The sequence below is a fragment of the Gymnodraco acuticeps genome, unplaced genomic scaffold (genome assembly GCF_902827175.1).
Source record: "Gymnodraco acuticeps unplaced genomic scaffold, fGymAcu1.1, whole genome shotgun sequence".
Taxonomy (NCBI): Eukaryota; Metazoa; Chordata; class Actinopteri; order Perciformes; family Bathydraconidae; genus Gymnodraco; species Gymnodraco acuticeps.
Window position 1 is genome coordinate 4502772 of NW_022989755.1, and position 20926 is coordinate 4523697.

The 20926-nt window shown below is 44.2% G+C and overlaps 1 protein-coding gene across 2 annotated transcripts in view; it reads right to left on the reverse strand.

The window, feature by feature from the left end:
• ttyh2 (tweety family member 2) overlaps window positions 1–20926 on the reverse strand; it is a 64556-nt gene that overhangs the window by 11305 nt on the left and 32325 nt on the right. For both annotated transcript variants that reach the window (XM_034213739.1, XM_034213748.1), the window contains exons 4-6: window positions 17815–18035; window positions 6864–6959; window positions 1922–1994 (exon numbers count right to left, since the gene is read on the reverse strand). In XM_034213739.1, coding sequence (XP_034069630.1) covers window positions 1922–1994; window positions 6864–6959; window positions 17815–18035 — 390 coding nt within the window. The remainder of the gene's footprint in view (window positions 1–1921; window positions 1995–6863; window positions 6960–17814; window positions 18036–20926) is intronic.

Genomic DNA, 20926 nt, shown 5'->3' on the forward strand with positions numbered 1-20926 from the left:
CATCATTCAGAGCAATGCATGTGAGTCACAGAGCAGTACACACACACAAATACACCCAACCACAGTATAACCTTCGTTAAGCCTGGTTACTCACACTACATATACAGGCACGAACCCCTCAAATTAACACCCAATTAAGAAGACAATACGAACACACAATTGTGACAAAAGCATGATGTCTGAAAAGTGAAGGAGCCGTGCAGACTGTTCATGTAATTGCTTTGTTCACAGCTGTTTGTATCCCTGCCTCAGCAATTATGAAGCCCTTTCAACCTCCATGTTTGCTCTCAGGCAGAGAACGGCCCAGTGGACGTTAACCATCCAGTGCAGTCGGGGTCAGCAGCAGACAAACACAGCGGAACAGACAGCTTACATAACAGGCCACAATAAATGGCAGGATTTTGTAACCCACAGATCGATTTCTGTCAATTATCAAGTGGCTACAATGCAACAAACTTTGTTCTGATATGGAATTTGGTTTGGGTATTTATGGAAGCCAGATGAACATTTCCAAAGATTTTGGAACGACCCCCTTACCATTTTTTGTCAAGCTATGACATCATTTCTCTTTGACAAACACTTGGGTCTGGGAAAGGTGGCTGCAGATATTCATGGTCCTCTGAGGATTTCTAACATTTCCTCCACTGCTTCCTACAGGCAAAGATGACTTGTTAACAGTTTGAAATATGCGAACGGAATATCATGACATTTATTGGATGCTTTCTTGCTCCTTTCAAGGGCCCCAAAGCCCAGACACTCAACATCTGTAGGTAGGTTTGATTTTGATGTAGCTAATTATTGTGCAGAATATTCAACATTACATTCTTGCGGGGTTTGGGATGGTAACTGTGTTTTTCTAGCTTTGATATCACCAAGTATCCACCCGGGTTTCAACCGTCTACCATGCAAATGTAGACCACAGATAGTGTAGACTTGTAAAGCAGACACTAAACTTCTAGATGAAAGAGGAGGAAACCAGAGAATAGTCACTCCATAGGCTGCATATGATCTGCTCACACCTCCTGCTGCTTTCTACTCCATGCTCATGATCTCCAACTTAAATGATCTCTTGTTAACAATCCTCTACAGTCTCGAGTCAAAACACAACACCCGACGAAAAACCTGAGAAAAATAGCACAAAGCCCTGAGGCAGGTGAGACAAACACCAGTGCTCATAAATCTGATATTCTTTCAAATGCATCTCTCTATTTTCGCATTTCCATCTTATTGGTAACCCTCTAGGTCACTTGTGCGTTTTTATTAGGTCATTAAAAGAGAAGAACAGTGAGATTATTCACCTAATCAGCATAATTAAAATTTGTGTTGTCGTAATCTTTGAGTTTTACTCGGGTGACTTGAATTCACTGTTTGGCATTTGACTCTTTTTGTCAAGCGGTGTGCCATTTCTCAGCAGAGATGAAAAGCGTATGAGGGGACAGAAAGACAAACCAAGATCAGAGGCATTTTTAGATTGGGAAGTGAGAAAGCACTAATACGTTTTTGGATGACACTGCAAGGCTGTAAAGGCTTTTTCGAGCACACACATATTTTACTGAGAAAGCTAGGATCCTTGTTTAGCAGCTGTGGAGCTAAAACATGCACTATTTTGGATGTGTGAAAAAGCCTTTGCTGTGATGTGATCTGAGAGTTGTTTTATCATCATTTTTAATGACACACTGCAGATATTTTAAACACATCCATACACATGCAGGTATATGAACATAAGCACATGAGCAGCATCATCTCTCTTCCCTTACCCTCACCCATTCAAAGACATTTGTCAAGTGCAGTGTGCGTTAAAGCAATTCATCACCACTGCCAGGCAGGACAAGAATTGATTGCAGACCAGTTTACACGATTTTATATTAGGGTAAGCAAGTCAGCCAGGGGTGAGGAAGCGAAGCAGCGTGAAGCAGCTCACCACAGCAGTGGCCAGGTCAGCTCCCAGAGAGGTCCAGCTCAGGACCAGCGTCAGCACTCCAAACACCATCATCCTGCAGGGACACCAAGCAACAACAAGGTCACAGTGCAGCTCAGAACATGGAAATGATAGCTCGGTAAAGCTTGCTATTTATCTAAATGAAGTATTGTACCATTGAAACACAATGGTTAATGATTTACACTAATTGTCCCACTTTGATGTGAGATTGTTCTATTGATTACAAGTGGAACACCCTTTCTTTCTAAAAATACATCATTAGAACATTAGGAGAGAACTAAGGGTTTTTCATTTAAACCTGCAATATTGTTTTTGGCCACCTGGTGGCCCTAGAAACAATTTGAAAAAGGATACTGACATATCATGACTAAACTTGTTAGCACAAATATGCTTATTCACAGACAAAGAGCAACATTAACATTGATTTGCAGTTGGTTTGTGTCAACTAGGACAATCTGAGCTACTTGTGATTTTAAATGCACTGCACAATGTTGACCTGAAAGGTTTTAACTTCTGCCTGGTAATTGTTGGGCATTTAGAGAAGAGTTGAGTCTTTTTTTCACCCTGATAAGACCTAAGAGGCTGATGAGAACCAAAACAGTAAATAGTAAGCCAGGAAAAAAAGAGTAGAAAGCTCTAAAGCTGAGGAAATGAAGACTTGATTGAAAATTCTTTGTCGGTTTGTCACCACAACCAGCTATCATCCTATTCATATGTTCATAAAACATGAGAAGAAATAACATGATGTAATATGCGCGACCGCATCTATAATAAATACAGATGGAAAAACTCAAAACTAAAGCAAGAAAGTCGAATTTTGCAGAGTTCAAAATATAATTATCAGCATCCTACAGCGGGAGTACAGTGACGCAGATGGAGCTATTTTCATAACAGTTACTGTTATTGAAAGGAAACAGCGTGAGCCCTCAGGGGCAGGAGCGGTGATCTCATTGTCCTGTCATCAACAGAAGAAGTCAGAGGTCTTGTTTATATTCTGTGGGGGTTGATACTGTAGCCTGAACATACTTCCGCATAGATGAGGCTTTATGTACCGAATAACGTGCATATCTGCTCTGCTGGCCCACACTAGACTACGGCCCCCTGGGTGGGTGAATGTTGCCTGTACCAATTTATACAGTAGGCTCCCTCCGTGATGATCTCATACTATCAGAAAATGACATGAATGGGGGGTTTGGGAGAATCTCCCCATGCAGGGGGGCAGTGATGGGTCTGTCTGTGTGTGTACAGCAGAAGATCAATAGCCATTAAAAGATGAACAGTTGTCCTATCATAGATCAGCTAATTGGGTGAAATCATCTCTAGAAATTCAATAAAGTCCTGCTGATAGCAACACTGTGGCACTCCGAGATACTCCCTTTACAGCATGTCACCTGCTACTAGGCCCTGTTCATTTCAACACTCTCCCTGAAGAATCGAATTCCCAAAGTGCTGAGAAGATACTGAACTCCCATCATTGACACTTACCAGCCACAACTTGTGTACTCATTCTTTTTTCATTATTCAATTTCTTCACTTTCCCTCACCCCTGTCTCCCCTATCTTTCTCTGCCTTCTGCCTGGCAGTTTATCAGTTTTTCACTCTTCTAGTCTGTCAACCTCCTTCTCCGAGATACAGAGCCCCCCGTGCCCTGACACTTAACAAGGACATTGAAGGGAAGAGAGCAAGGCATCCTTAACTTCATTTAAAATCAAGAAGCAGAACAGATGCAAAGGTTGCTCAACTGTCTTAGTGGTTGAGTGTTTTTTACCGCACCAATGTGTGTATGGATCTGCATATACTGTAGTTACATGGAAAGTATATTATTGAGTTCCCTAAAAATGTTTCTGTCCCTCATTCTTTTACTAAATGTGTCTTTTTTTTGTGCTCACCCATCTGTGAACTCCTACACACACATGCACACACATACATTTCAATGGAATTTGTTGCTGACCCAATCAATCTGTCATTATTTATGACTTTTCTCTAATTCCTGCTTTTATTCCTGTAAATTACATAATATATTTACCATAAAAGGCTTTTAAAAAAGCAATGCCTATTTGACAGTAATGCATGGTGTGGTACTGAAAAAACGATGACAGTGGATGAGCAGGCAAAAAGGAGGAATGCGCTCTGATCTCTTCCTCAACAACAGCAGAAACCGAGCAACTATTACGATTTTTGCTCTGGTTGGCAAAGGGGATTCAATGAGCTACTCGAAGGAAATCGGGTGTAAACCTGACGCAAAGCAAATCAAGTGGACAATTCACAGAGGCCAAGGAACAGGGCGGATGATGCCAGCAAATACACCCTCAATGGTTGAGGTCAAGTCACTCAATTAAATCAGAGTGGCAAGTAGATTTTCTTCCATACATCGCTATACAAACAATCATTATATCTGTATTAAAACTGAGTGAAATGAGAGTGCAATGTCAGTGAGAAATGTATGTCTCCTATACAGTATGCTGGTAACATAAAGATGCAGAACACCAAAGGTCTGAGTACACTTCCCTGTGGTACACCATCAATTCTGTTGCAAATTAGTAGTATATAAACGTAAGAAAAGGTTGCCTTGGTGTTAAGCTTTCTAGAGTAATATTCCTCTTGACCTTCATTTGTTTATTCATCTGGTTTCAAACAAAAATCCACTTCTTGGATAAACTAAACTCTTTTATCGAGGAAGAAGATATTTTAACTGCACAGGTGTGATAGCAATTGCTGAACTCAGCTGCCATATCAAACTGTTTATTGCTAAAACAATTACCACGTCCTTCAGGCATTTTTCTTCTCCATTCTTAACAATGCGTTGATTGTTTTTCATTATAATTTCAGCACATCCCACTCATGTGCATTTTTGTTTAAATGCCAATTCCTCTTGGTGTAAGTCATTGCTCATGACAGCTCAAATGATTTCTGTCCTCCAGGGAGATTAGTTATTTATCTCGTTTATTTTATTATGCATGAGGGGCACGGAATTGTGCAATCCATAAAATGAGGCTGGTGAATAGGTTGTGTTTGTATCACAACGTTTTAAGGTTCAGTTCACCTGATGGAAGCTGCGTTATGAACTAGGGTTTTGCAATGTCAGTTTCTCAGATTTCTGCCACGATCCCAATGCAATGGAGGTAGATGGATTGTGTTTGCAGTGCTCTAATTGAAAGAAAAATCCACAAAAAAAAAACAAAAGAGAAATGACAAACTGTATTCCAAATAGAAACAGCTGACAGAAAGGTCTATAAATGCTTCTTCTTGTCTAAGCTCCTACTGTGTGTCATGCTAACACCCAGCCAGCCAGTTAATAGCACCAGGAAGAGCGGACAGGCCCCCAGAGTGTAATCTTCTCCGGAAAGCCTCCAACCACTTCCACTCCACTGGAAGAATGCATGCATTGGGAGGGCAGACACTCTTGACACTGACTCATCTCGTGTGTGCAAAGGGGGTGGGAAAGTGTGGTGGGGGTGGGTTTGTGGTTAGTAGGGCACATTTCGTGGAGATCACACCTTGAACTGACTGATTCAGAGAGACAGAGCAACACTCGGCTTGATGAATGGAGACCGGGTTGATTTCATGCCCTGTGAAAATCTCCTTTAGAGCAGAAAAAAAAAAATCACATTCCAGTCTAGATGGATATAAAGCGGGGGCACAGCATGTACAAATATAATGTACATACAGTAAAGTATTTGTGTGCCATTTATCACCGTTCTGTCATCTTTCCTTGTAACATGTATTTTGATGCGTGGGAGTTCTTTTTATGCCATCATTTATACCAATATCCTGTCCACTTCCTGCCTCCCCAACCCACAGAAAAACAGTAATTATATTATTGTTTCCTATCTATACGTAGGACATATTTATAGTACAGAACATTTTATCTTTTTCTTTTTATACCCTGCATGTGCTGTTTTTATTCATTATGTTTTCCATCACTCATAAAAGCAAAATCAATCAAATATTAATCTGAAAAAAGCCTAAAAATACAAAGCTTAATAATTAATTAAGTACTATACCAGGGTCAAGAGATATCTTTCTGGTATCAAATGTGATTTATGTCTGAAGCCATTTAAAGCAGGTTGAGTGTTAAACTGGAATAACAATCTTTAGGAAGTTGTATGGTTGATAACATCCAATGGCTTCACTCCCATCTCTCCACAGCTCTCAAATACAATTTGTAGAGAGAACTTTTGACACAGCAAGAGTAAGAGCAAATGCAACCTGGCAACGTTGTAAGGCAAGTTAATTACAACAAGGCTCGCAGGGCAGTGTTTGTACAAGGACATGATCCAATACTGGATTTTGCAATTTCCCATGAGAAGAACTCATGCCTCCAGCTCCCTCTCTCTTTATTTCAACATCAACTCATAATCAATCTTATTCTAACTCAAAATATCATATCTGTTGTTGCTGTTTGGAATACACGACACATTTAAGGCACTGCATGGGTTATTTTGATACAATTATCTAGCTGTGAATAAGATGTGTATGAGAGGGTGTTTACCTGCCACAATAGATGCAAGACCTCCAATCTTTCAACTTCTTAGATGCAGTTTGTCTTTTAGAAATATATGAAGTAAAAGGAATCCAAAAAGGAGTAACTGGTAGAAAATATAGTTTTGGCCCAGTTTTGGCTTAGATTACAATAAATAACCTATTTCTTACTTGGAAAAGTGACTATTGTGTAGGTTCTGTAGCAGCTGATGAGTCATAGTGACCAAAACTAAGTAAATGTCTCCAGTTAGTTGGGATTTACTTAGTCAGCTAACCTACCTATCCACTCCTCTCATCATACATCCTTCCCCTGATTTTTTTTCCTCAATATCAGAAGATCACACATTAAATACAAAACCAAATCCCTCTTTGGATTGTAAACGAAAATACAGCTCTTGCTTTTGTTTAAATCTATGTGTTTTACAGAGTGTATGAGACTCACGTGGTAAGCAGCCAGCGAGACTGCTTGGCCAGGCCCAGACAGGCCAGCAGGCAGATGATCAGGTCCAGGATGAGGATCAGCAGGTAGGTGAGCCACCTGCAGGGACAGACAGAGAGACACAATCACAGTGCTGCTGGGAAATTTCTTTTTTGGCAAAGTGGGTCAAGCTTTGTTAAAAGGAAATGCTGGTTACATTTAAGCCAGGTGTTATTGATGTAGTTATTGCAATGATTCCTATTAGTATTAATTCTACCTTAATTGACTGTTTGTAACATTTATTTTACAATTGTAACTAGGCAACTGTTAACTATGCACAGCACATACAGAATGTCAAGTTATGGATTTATTAGCATGTTGAAGGTGATTGTCTTATACATCGACTATATTAAGTTAAAATAGAATAACAATAGTCTCATGTATGGATTATAGAGTGTTTTTTCCTGCTCTTGAAGTTGTAAACGTTAGCATGCCATGCTAACTAGCCCACTACATAAAGTACAGTACAAAGTAACCTAACGTAGCAACTTTGACATGGTTCTTTATCTTGTTTGTGTGAGTTTATACTCCAGTAAGATCATCTAAAACAGGCTTCCCAAGACGGCTTCATCAAAACTTAAGAATTTACACAGGGTTATATTAAAAAATTTTTTTTTATTTTTCATTAATAATACTGTGCTATGGTACTAAGGTTGAAAAGCTAACAGACAATACAAGAACAAAGCTGCTTTTCTTAGCCTAGAGAAATCTAGGCATTACATTTGTTATGAACCACTAAGGATTCTGACTTTTTGCCTTAGACATGTCACTTTTGCACAATATCAATGTATGTTAGTGCCTTTATATTGTGGATATGTAAGACCCTCTTTGACATGGCTTTCCTTTTATTACTCCAACTCATGGAGCTTATGTTATCTTTTGTTAGCTTAATTAGATAGTTAACTTGCTAACTAGCTAGTGATATTTAGTGATAAAACATTCTTTTATCCAAGTTTGTCTGAAATTCAGGGACCAACAATTTACTTCGAATTTTAAAGATGTGAGCTTTCAGCATTACCATTTTTAACTGCATATTTCCCATGCCGTAGCAAAAATCTTGACCGATCTTAAAGGTCCCATGTCATGCTTTTCCGGTTATTACCCGTCCCCTTGTGTGTTTTGAAGGTTTTTATTCATGTAAACGGTCTGCAGAGTCAAAAACCCTCAAAGTACCTCTGCCAGCCTTTCACGAAACAAAGCTTCCCAAACCTTTCAGCGTTTCATGCCGGATATGTAGAGCGTAGGGCACTGAAGAACGATGCTGTTCCTACTTTGTTTGGACCAGCGGGAGATTCGGGTACAACACAACCTGTAAGTATTCATTGTTGTTTGTGTATTTATGATGTTTAAAACAAACAAGGTATCTACCACGACTGTTTAAACAGGGTTGCCAACTTTGGGTACCTGGCTGGAGTGAGATTTTGATATCATGGGTTTAATTACACATATGCGCACTAAATGACTGCTATCGTGTCAGCAGCGGGACCTTAGCATATATATAGGATACATATACAATATATACAAATACACAATATTGGACACAGACTATAAAGGGCACACATTTTCATTCACTAATGAAAGTCAAACACATGTTTGTTTCCATTGTTTTATTGTGTGCCTGTCGCGATAAGTAATTAATTGACTTAAATAAAATGAAATAAAAATGAACTCGATAAATTGCCATTTACATGAGGATGTGACTAGCAGTTTGAAAGGATGTATTTGAATTATTATTATATATTATCATTATGTCAGTGGTCTAAAATGGTCATACAACGGTGCCGACAATATTATCGTTTATCGCAATAATTTCCGGGAAAATGTATCCAACAAAATTAATTATCGTGAGAGGCCTATACATGAAACACACACACACAAACAAATCTACAGACTTACTCCAAACTCCCAAATATATTAATTAACACACTCTCACGCTCATATACTCTTTGACTCTATTTTGGTCTAGTAGAGCAATAAGCAGCAGACTTTTACGTTTTATAATTTCTACTGGATCTTGGATCTTAGATCTGCTCATGCGCAATACGGGTCGAGGAGCGGACAGGCTTCCGCTCCTCGCAGCAGATCGCAGCAACGAACCTCTCAACGTCCCGACCAATTAGAGCACACTGGGCTCACAGGGAGGGGGGAGGGAAATTGCACAGTATAAATCTATTTTAGTAGATCTCAACAATGGAATTATGATCAGTAGAAATGGCCATGACATAGGACCTTTAACCAAAGGAGGAAAACAAAAAATACCAAATAATAACAAACCAGTATGTATTACTAAAGTAAATACAATTAAAAAAAAACATCAGAAAAACTCTTGAGGGAGTTAAAACGATAGTTACGGCTTTAACTACGGTTCTATGAGTCCCGGATGACCGCCAGAGGCGGTGCTTTAAGCACTGGATATGTCCATCGCGCGCATGCGCAGCTCGAGTACCAATAACAACAAAGTTACCTGTGACCCACGTGACACCGGCTATATCAGCCGGTGTCGTCAGAGGATCTGTTCCCAGAATCTTCTCGCGAGCACACAAGAATTCTGAGTGACAGGGAACTCTGGCGGTCATCCGGGACTCATAGAACCGTAGTTACAGCCGTAACTATCATTCTATTTCGTCCCTACTGACCGCCAGAGGCGGTGCTTTAAGCACTGGATGACTTATACCAACAATGTCATGAAGAATCCAAGCCCTTGCTCACCACTGGAAACAGCGGAGCTCGGCAAAAGGACCACGCCCAAAGAATGGGGAGTGGCGACATTGACCTGATGACAACTGGAGAATGTGCCAGAAGACGCCCATGACGCCGCGGCGCACATGGTCTCCAGGGGCACCACCCTCAGGGCAGCCCAAGATGTTGAGATGCTCCTTGTAGAGTGGCATCTCAGCCTGATGGCAGGGGGCGGCCACTGGCCCCGTAAGCCTGTGAGATGGTATCGACAACCCAGTGGGGCAGCCACTGGTTAGAGGGCATAACCTCCTTTAGTGCCGCCAGGGCAAAATCAAGAGTTGCTCCTACTGCCGTATACAGGCAGTAGCCTTGATATACGCCCTTTGGGCACCCCCAGGGCACAGCAACTTCGACGTGCCGTACTCCTGAATGTCAAAGCGTGCCAGCTGGGCAGGCTGATTGAAGTGGGTTTGTGGAATGACCCCGGGCAGGAATGCCACATTTGCCCAAAGGGCAACGCCTGAGAGTCCCACCTCGGGCATGTATTGTTTATGGAGAAGACATGCAACTCCCCGACTCGCTTCCCTGAGGCTATGGCAAGCAGAAATGCTGCCTTCGTGGGCAGCCACCTAAGCCCCCCCTGGGCCAGGGGCTCGAAGGGAGGAGATGATAGGGCATCCGGCAGCAGGGGCAGGTCCCAAGCCGGAGCCCTCGGGGTGCTAGGGGGACGCTGCCGTAAAGCCCCTCTCATAAAGAGGGACACCGACCTGTGGCACCCCGCCGTGGCGCCGTCGACCCGAACATGTCGGGCAGAAATTGCAGCCACATAAATTCAGAGTGGAGTGAGAACGTCCACTATCTAGAAGGGACTGTTGTCTAAGCAACAACGTACATGCTGTCCCCAAGGAACACGCACATTCTTGCCCCCCCAGTTAGGGTAGAAAGTGCGTGAGTGCAATCTGCACAGCCCGAAGCTCTAGCACGTTGACCTGGCGCGCACTCTCCTGGGCAGACCGCTGAGCCTGAACGGTCCTGCCCTGCCGCACTGTACCCCACCCTGAGAGACATGCACCTATGGTGATGGTCTCCTGGCGGGATGGGATGGCGCCCATGGGCACGCCCACTAGGAGATAGGCCCTGCCCCTCCAGCGTGACAGAGAGTGGAGGCAATGCTGCAACACCCTGACTTCCCTGTGCCTGTGCCACTTGGCGTCCAAGTGAAGGCTGTTCAGCCACATCTGCATGGGGCGCAACGACAGCGGGCCTAAGGGCTCAGCGGCCGAGGCAGCTGCCAGTCTGCCCAAGGGCCGGAGGAACTGAATATAAGGCACATCTTGCCCGGCCCACGTGGAAGTAGGCATCCCTCAAGTCCACGGTTGAGAACCACTCCACCTGTGCATATGCAGTGGTCAGCATATAGAATGGCAGCACCTTCGGGAATCTGTTGATTCCTCTGAGGTCCAAGATCGGGCGAAATCCGCCGACTTTCTTGCTCACGAGAAAGTACGCCGAGTAGAACCCCCTGGGCTAAGCAGAGGGTCTTACTGGCTTGATTGCGTCCTTGGACAGAAGGACGGACAACTCTTGGGCCAGAGCTAGGGCCCCTGCCGGATCGCTGACGACTGTCAATTAGACCCAGCCGAAGGCTAGGGGCCGGAGCTGCGGTCCGTACCCCTGGGTTAAGGTGAAAACCACCCAAGGGACGGAAGTACAGACCGCCCAGTAACTAAGCAGCCGACGACCGCCCCCGGGATTTCAGGGCCCAGCCCCCCGGCCCCTGGAGCCTCTTGGGGGGCGCCGGTAAGGCTCTGGAGCACGAGGCCGCCTGGAAGGCGGGCGACCTGGGGCACGAAAGTCATTGGGTCGTGCCGCTAAGACCTCTGCAGACCACCCCTGTAATCCGGCGGCTGAGTGCGGCTGCTAGAGCGGCCCCTGGGCCTGCTGGGAGTGGGCACAGGTCTGCGAAGACCCGGGAGCTGCTGCCTGGTCTGCCTAGCTTGGGCGGCACGCTCCAGTGCCTCCAGGGCAGCTGACCTAAACAGCTCCCCTGGCTCGACTGGTACGCTACGGAGGACTCTCCTACATGCCTCCGTTAGTGGTGACTGGGCCAGCGAAACCTGGCGACGAGTCTGTACCAGCGACAAGGCGTCCTCATACAGAGGTGCGTCAACCGAAGGAGGTGCGTCAGCCGAAGGAGGTGCGCCAACCGAAGGAGGGGTGTCAACCCCCGAAGGGGGGGGGGGGGGGGGGGGGGGGGGGGGACAGGCGGCCCGCTAGCAGCCCCTACACCGGGCCCGGGCTGAAGGGCCAAGAGGCGAATTCATCATGCCCCTATCGGCAGCTAGCCGATCCACTTTAGAGGACAGCCTGTTTCTAGTCCTTCTATTGGGGGGAGCACACATAGCCATCGCTCCCTCAAGTCGCCGGGAACGGCCGAATTGATCTGGAGGAGGATGTGACAAGGAGAGGTGTCTGTTGGCTGCTGCCAGACGTTCCACCTCGGTGATTCTAGCCACTCTGAGCGCCCGAGGCATGCAGCTACAGCTCATGCAGGCGTTTACCGTGAGAACCTCCCTCAGATGCTCACATTTCGTCCCCACTGACCGCCAGAGGCGGCCGAGGCAGGAGGGGCAGCGGTCGTGGCCGTCCTCGGGCTCAAAAGAAGCCATACAGGCGCTACATGAATGAGCCATTCTGTAGGTAGCCAGATGCAGCGTAGCCGGGAGCGGGTGCGGGAACACAGCCTTCACCAGCTACCTGCTTAATGGAAAGAGTAGAGCGTTGCTGCTACTCGCCGAACAGAAAGAGGGATGTAATTACACCCACGTTACCGGCAGAGGGAGCGGGAGCGAGAGCACTGCCTTCACCTGGCTGGATTAATAAACACGGCAGTTCAGCGTCTACCAGGAGCGGGGGCGAGAACACTGCCGGCTGAGTTAGAGACGAATGCCAGATGCAGCATAACCGGGAGCGGGTGCGGGAACACAGCCTTTACCAGCTACCTGCTTAACTGAAAAACAGGGCAGTTCCGCGTCTACCAGGAGCGGGGGCGAGAACACTACCTTCACTGGTTGAGTTAGAGACGAATGCCAGATGCAGCGTAACCGGGAGTAGGTGCGGGAACACAGCCTTCACCGACTACCTGCTTAACGGAAAAACGAGGCAGTTTGACGTCTACCAGGAGCGGGGGCGAGAACTGCCTTCACTGGTTGAGTTAGAGACGAATGCCAGATGCAGCGTAACCGGGAGCGGGTGCGGGAACACAGCCTTCACCGACTACCTGCTTAACGGAAAAACGAGGCAGTTTGGCGTCTACCAGGAGCGGGGGCGAGAACTGCCTTCACTGGTTGAGTTAGAGACGAATGCCAGATGCAGCGTAACCGGGAGCGGGTGCGGGAACACAGCCTTCACCAGCTACCTGCTTAAGGGAAAAACGAGGCAGTTCAGCGTCTACCAGGAGCGGGGGCGAGAACACTGCCTTCACTGGTTGAGTTAGAGACGAATGCCAGATGCAGCGTAACCGGGAGCGGGTGCGGGAACACAGCCTTCACCGGCTACCTGCTTAACGGAAAAGCGAGGCAGTTCAGCGTCTACCAGGAGCGGGGGCGAGAACACTGCCTTCACTGGTTGAGTGCAGATGCAGCGTAACCGGGAGCGGGTGCGGGAACACAGCCTTCACCAGCTACCTTCTGAACGGGAAGAGTAGAGCGGTGCTACTACTCACCGAACAGAAAAAGGGATGTAGCTACATCCGCATTACCGGTAGAGGGAGCGGGAGCGAGAGCACTGCCTTCACCTAGCTGGGTAAAATAAAGAAGCTTAACAGTACACGCAAGACGTTTGCTGAGCAGCTTCTGCTAACGATCAAGCGAGATCAAGTCAAATAACACATGTTTAAGACCAGATAACTAGCTTCTAAAGAAGAGAACAGCACAGACCCGTAGTTACAGCAGTAACCATGGCCAGTGCTCACACGGCATATAACCGTAGTTACAGTCGTAACTATGGCCAGAACTTACACAGCATAGAGCCGTAGTTACAGTAGTAACTCTGGCCAGTACTTGCACGGCTTGGAACCGTAGTTACAGTAGTAACTATGGCCAGTACTTACATGGCTTGGAACCGTAGTTACAGTAGTAACTATGACCAGTACTTACACAGCATAGAGCCGTTTACGGTATTGACTATGGCCAGTACTTACACGGCTTGGAACCGTAGTTACAGTAGTAACTATGGCCAGTACTTACGGCTTAAAACCGTAGTTACAGTAGTAACTATGGCCAGTACTTACACAGCATATAGCCGTAGTTACGGTATTGACTATGGCCAGTACTTACACGGCTTGGAACCGTAGTTACAGTAGTAATTATGGCCAGTACTTATGGCTTAGAACCTTAGTTACAGTAGTAACTGTGGTCGGTGCCTAAAAGTGTCAGCCAAACGGCTGCCCACTAGATAATATAATATTGGGAGGATGAAATCCTCCTTAATGGCCACACATGCAGAGCACACAGCACACACAGTGAAGATTGTTCTCTGCATATCGTCCTAGTGCTAGGAGTCTAGTACTAGGAGCAGTAAATACAACGATCTGCAACCATACCATGCGTTTACCGGGAGCGGGAGCGAGAGCACTGCCCTCACCGGCTGAGTTAAATAATGAAGCTTAACAGTACATGCAAGGTGCCAAGCGGCTGCTGCTAACAATCAAGCAACCAAGTCAGAACACAATGTTAAGACCAGATAATTAGCTTCTAAGAAAGAGAACAGCCCGCATAGAACCGTAGGCCATGGTTACAGTAGTAACCGCACATGCGGAGCACACAGCACCCGCAGTGAAGATGTTCTCTGCATATCATCCTAGTGCAACGATACAACGAAACCTGTACAACGATACAACGATCTAGCGCTACTGCAATCAAACCCTATGGAGCGGGAGCACTGCCCTCACCGGCTGAGCTTAAGCTCAACAGCAAGCTTAAGCTTAACAGCAAGGTGTTAGCCAAGCGGCTGCTGCTAACAATCAAGCGACCAAGTCAGAACACAAATGTTAAGACCAGATAATAGCTTCTAAGAAATAGAAAGTACTTACCTTACTATCTGCATCTAAACGAAAAACGGGTTTAAAATATGACACTCTGGGCTTTCCATACTAAATTGAATGAGGGACACAGCCAAAGCTGGGACTCAAATGCTAATGATAGCGCGGGCACAACGCCACAAGCAGAACTTTCAAAAGAGCATAAGGGCAACTTTATGGGAGAGGAAGCGGGAACACTGTCGTCACCAGAAAGTCTAAGCCAAACAAAAAATAAGACAGCAATCAGGACAACTTGGCTGGGAGAGGGTGCGGGGACACAGCCATCACCAGCAACAAGCTGACACCAACCTGTCTGTCGAGGCTCTGCACAGCGCACAGCCGGCCACAGCTCCTGGAGGACACGTTAACGACCCGTAGCTCCGACTGTCAGTCACGAAGCTGCACGCGGCCAGCTGCTTGCAGAGAAATCCCTCAGATCAAACGTTCAAACCTGAACGCTGTAGGCTACAAAAATGTAGCCACGGTACCCTCGCGCAGCGAGAAGATGAAAGGAACAGATCCTCTGACGACACAGGCTGATATAGCCGGTGTCACGTGGGTCACAGGTGACTTTGTTGTTATTGGTACTCGAGCTGCGCATGCGCGCGATGGACATATCCAGTGCTTAAAGCACCGCCTCTGGCGGTCAGTAGGGACGAAATAGAACCCAAAATGTTACAGTGTAACACTTATTTTCACCTCAACAGGCACATGCTGTCACCTGAGGTGTTTGCTTGAGGGTATAATCCTGTCCAGTATTGCCCTCCTCAGTGAACCCATCTGTTACGTGAGCAGTGGTCAGTCTGAGACCGGACACACAGAAAGCCTGTCCAGATGGTTAATAATGAATGGACTCAATTCCATATGATTGAATGTTTCATGCTGTGAAACAAATGGGGGGAGGGGCCGCTACATCACCTTTGAACTCGGATGTATCAATACATCCAATTCAAGTTGCTTTGATTTCTTCTCATATTATTTATCTCCATCATTGTGCATCTTTTTTTAATCTTAACTCCTGCACTTACATTCTTACTTTGTACATTCCTCTTTTCTCTTAAATTATTTATTTGATTTCCCTCCCATTTGTGTTCTCCATCACTATGCTGCATCCTTTCTACATCTCCCTCATATCTTTCTTTTCCCCCCTTCACTTTCCTTCCACTTTCTTTAACCCCCCTCCCCGTCCTCTCTCTCCCTTTCAGCCCCTCTTCCCTCCCTCGCCACCGACTCCTTGATTTTTCTTCCTCGTTTCATCTTTTCCCCTCTTGGCACTGTACAGCACGAGAAGATGGGACATCAACATGCACACGGAGGCTCTTGGGTGACACTGCCACCGTGTTTGTCTGTGTCATCTTAATCCAATTAAAGTCAAACTGAGTGCTGCACAGAGGCACGCTGCTACAGGTTACATTCATGTATAATAGAGAAGTACGTCTGCAAGAAATTGTATCGGAAAGCAAGAAGCAGCTCTGAATGTGCTAGATTCAATTGAGAGGTTAAATATGATAAAGGAAATAGCATTTTATCGAACGTTCCTAACAGAGAGGTCAAAGGTCACTGTGATCACTTGATTTTATGGGGAGGCATTTGCCAGCTGACCCCATGCACACACTCACCCAGAGACCCCATTAAGAAGCCCAAAAAACCACATCCTATTCTCCTTTTTTTAGTATAATTAAGGAAATTAGCAAAAGTAACTCATATATCCAGTTAAAAAGGTGAGTCTTTTACTTATAAACAAAATATAAATGACTGCTTTGTGTGAAAGGTTGTCAATTCCACAGTTTAAGTTCTGTGACAGCAAATTCACAGTAACCCTTGGTGTCAAATCTAGGGATATCAACTCCAAGAGTAAATATAAAATGTGTTGAAAAGGGTGTTATAACATTTAAAAAACATAAATGACAGCACTGTCCTTAAAGTACCTGAGGTCGCAAGGTGTCAAGGTGTAAAGCATTGAGTTATTTTCAGAAAACTGAGGGATTATTTAAGATTCTTAAAGTAGACAAAATGTTCCAGGATGAACACACTGAAGATGGACAGCCAACTCTGACACAGCAACACTGTGAAGAGTCAAATCAGACACACACACACACACACGCTCAACCACAACTATTTGTCTGGGCATGAGGCAGTGATAATGAGTCCATTAACAGTTTACACAGTGTCTGGCTGTCTGCCGTCGGTTTGCTTACTCTATCAGTGCACAGCTATGTGGTTTATTGAATTATTGGCAGAGAAGAAGAGTCACATTGCAGATCAATACAAACACCAGCTTGTGTGTTACCGCAGACTCCACAGAAATACTATCAAGGCTTCACAAGGACTGAAACATTGGCACTGCGCCTTTTTTTAGGTGATATATATTTCAAAAACCTCAGAGAGCCGTGTGCTCAGTGGACAGCTCAATTCACATACAGTAAATGGATGATGCACATATGCAAACACCATATTTCATCCCATCCTATAAATATCATGTGATATATTCAGGTCATAGAGGTATGAGAAAACATGAATTATCTATTTGACTGCATGTTCAAGTTTCCCAGTGATTGCAGCCATTATCGAGACATGATATCATAAGCTTAAATGTATTTAGCATCTCCGAGAATCCATTATATCCATATTTAACAGTAATTTGTAGCATTTATATATGATCATAAAAATGTGATAGGTCTTTGCTGGTTGATTAGCATCTTCCCACGTGTTTAGGCAAGATGTAAATAACTATATTTATATAACAGTTCTCTACTGATTTCTATGAAAGAGGTTTGGGTCACGTGGAAATTCTTATAATTCTGATAATAAAATCTGACTTCGGCAGAAAAAAGTCAGACTAATCACTTTATGTTATTCTCTACTTTAAACTAAGAACTTTTTTCATATACATTTGTATCATGTGGCATTAATTCTCCATCCATAACTCCATACATCTGTATTTAGAAATCCATGTGAACATTTGAGACATTCACACAATTTTGGATGCGATTTATCCAAAAGAAAACATTTATGGAAAAGATATATCTTAAATGTTTTTCTCATTTCTCCAACTGTTTTCCTACAGATGTGCACTTCAGTAGCATCCCAGGCATTGTTCATTGTTCACTGTTCCACCCTGCACTTTAGGACACTGACATTTTCTTTGTTCCTCACCTGTAGTACTCCACTCTTGCTGTTTGATCGGCGATGGATGCAAGGTCCACTTTAGCCTCCTCCCAGTCAGGCAGGCCCAGCAGCTGTTTGATCACGTTGTCCGCCATTTGCTGCATGAACTGCAGGGTCTGCACGTAGTCACCCCGCGTGGCGAAGATCTCGTCCAGCCTGGCGAGGTGCTGGTGCAGGCCGCTTTTCATGCTGCCCATCGTGCCAGTCACCTGGAGAGCAGGAGAGGAGAGGAGGCGTGAGGTGAATAAGTACAACAGCACTGTGGCTGGGGTTGGAATACCAAGCATGAAAGCTAATGCACTGACCCATTCCTGAGGTATAATGTATTGATAAGTGTTAGAAAAATATCACTCTTCACCGGCTTAAGCTTCAATAATCAGGATACATGTATTTATTAATCCTTGCAAGAATGGAAGTAGTCATCACACACAGAGCATTTGGGACAACTAGTTCCTCGAACAGTGTCCTTCAGATGCTTTATATACAAGACAGGATGTTATTCAGTCACAAGATACATGTATACCAGTTCAAAGCAGTATTCTATGCTTAGTTCAGATTAGTTAAGGCCAACATAAGCAATAAACATGACAGTCATATGTCAATCTCCATAGAGGCTGAATCATCATGTCAATCATTGTCACATAGCTATCATATGCCTAAAACAGTCCTGACGCTCTTCTAGGTGATCATACATCCTGTTACGTACACAGCTATGTAGGGCCTTTGTTATCACGTGCTACTCTGATATTGGAAGAGAACATTCAGTATTTTCCCAACAATAAGTAATTGATGATTGAGGTTCCTTCTGGTAACAGCAAATAATTGGTTTTGTGAAAATGGTCCGCAGAAAAACCTGACAGTTTGAGGGGAGAGAAATGTTTTATAACCTCCACCTTTCTACTAAAATAATAATGTGTTGACTGACTTTTCTTAGAGCCGAGCACAGCAAGGAATCCTCTCAAACAGCAAAGTTGGTCAACTTTTCCGCCTGACAAAGTTTCCCCGAAAAAAAAAAAAGAAGTGACCTAAGGTGAGATGAACCCAAACATAAGGTATGTGCTGCAGAGTAAAAATAGGTGGGTGGGCAGGGCAGTGTGGGAGAGCTAAAATACTGAGTGTGGGTGTCGGTGAAGAGCTCCTCTTTGAGCAAACAGCTGGAAAACAGCCAAAACTAGAGAGATAGAGGAGAGATTTTTATTTTACGACTGCTGTTGTCTTTCAGACCTTGCTCTAAACTGATAACTCACTAATGTTTATCTGTATACACCAGGTAATCACAGATAATTGAATCCTTTTCCCAAAGGGGGAGTTTTATCAGATTCTTACCTAGCCGGCCAACTAAACCAAGACCACATTATCTTTGCGGTGTGAACATCTCCTGTAAAGGCCCTTTCCATTTCTTCAGGTTTCATTTCTCTGTACTTAGCTTGAAGGGAAACGTTGTTTACTGGGAGATGGCATTCACAGAGACATCCTGCTATTTGATCATTAAAAAGGGTAATAAATGCTTCCATTCAGCTTAGGGTACTTGGCATTCACTGAAGAGAACACTCATATTGTTGCCGTGTTTGACAGGCACAGGATTTGCTGGAGCTGAAGCTGAGGCGAGGGCATGTTGGGTGGAAGTAATTAGTCGGTCTGCATTCAACGGTCGACCAGCACTAGATGGCTGCAAATAAAAGAGTCTACAGCTAGTGTGGGGCTACTCTTATAGTCAGAGTTGTGGTTCTAGCCAAACGCTAATATAAGCATGCTAACACGCTCACAGTGAGAATGCTTATATTGTAGGAAATAGTAACGAGGTGGACCACCTTCGTTTGACTAATAGCATGCTAACAATGTTAATAAGCACTAAACACAACATTTAGTCATAAACTATTGGACAATTTTGACGATTTCTCTAGATTAAATGTTACAGGATTACCAAAGTTATTTTAATGTATCATCTTGGAACATTTAACATCTGTAGCAAACATATTTCAGAATCTTTTTTTAAAAAGTCAACCTCCTGGTGATGCTTAAGGAAGTCAATAGATCATTAAAGTCATTAGGCTTCATCCTCTGGAGACCATGAATATGTGCAGTAGTGGGTTTAATGCATCGTTGTGTAGACTAATCGATCTGGGTTTTTTAGCATCATGCAGGTAAAAAGAAGTAGCAGTGTATCTTTTGAGATGGTTAAAGGTTGACATATTTGGTTGTTTTTGAAAGATAGATTTGTTTGAAGAAGAATGTTCCATGTTTACTCTGTTAAATAACAGAAATTAAGGTAAGTAGAGAAGAAAATAATCAGCTATCCTTGGAAAATCTGTCCAGGTACTCCAGCACTGACAAGCCTGGGTTGAGTTGAATCAGATTGAGGCTCATTTGTAAACAGCCTCTCATAGACTCTGTTGTTTCACCTACTGTAGGTCCTGCATACATTAGCTAACACTTAACTGTATTTATTCAAGACATTCTTGACGGGATTTAATCATTGTTATTTGGTAGGGGAAAAAACTACCGAGAAATATCAGCTATTTGAGTACATTTTTGTCAGGAGTACTCAATGATGACTAAAATGCAATAATTGTGAATGCCCTAATGTGCACTAAATTAAATGGAAATCCATTCTGTTGTTAATGAAGGTCTTCAGTCAGCGACAAAGTGGTGAAGCAAGGTTCAGACTGACATTCCCATATAACGCCATGCTAGCACAGCTAAAAATATCCATTAATCCATCCATCTATCAATCTGTTAATCCATTAGCTATACCCGCTGTTCCCTAAGGGTTTTGGAGGAGTCAACCTGTGAACCAACAGTCCTCTCCATGGGACATTGTATCTGTGCTCAGTAGTTTGTTATCTGATCTCTGATTGAGACCACTTCCTCCTCAGACTTAGCAGAAGAAATCGCAGTTGAGAAATTAAGTCAAGTATCTGATTCTTGCCTCTTGTGAGAGAATCTTATCTCAACCGCCTGGGGAGACAGTCAATCATCCAGCTAATCTCTCCTTCCTCTTGGTCTGATCCTCACTGTGTAAATGATCTGCGCCGATCAACAAGATATAATTCCCAGTCCCAGTCTTTCTCTCAATCTGATGTTTCGAGGGCATTCTCTT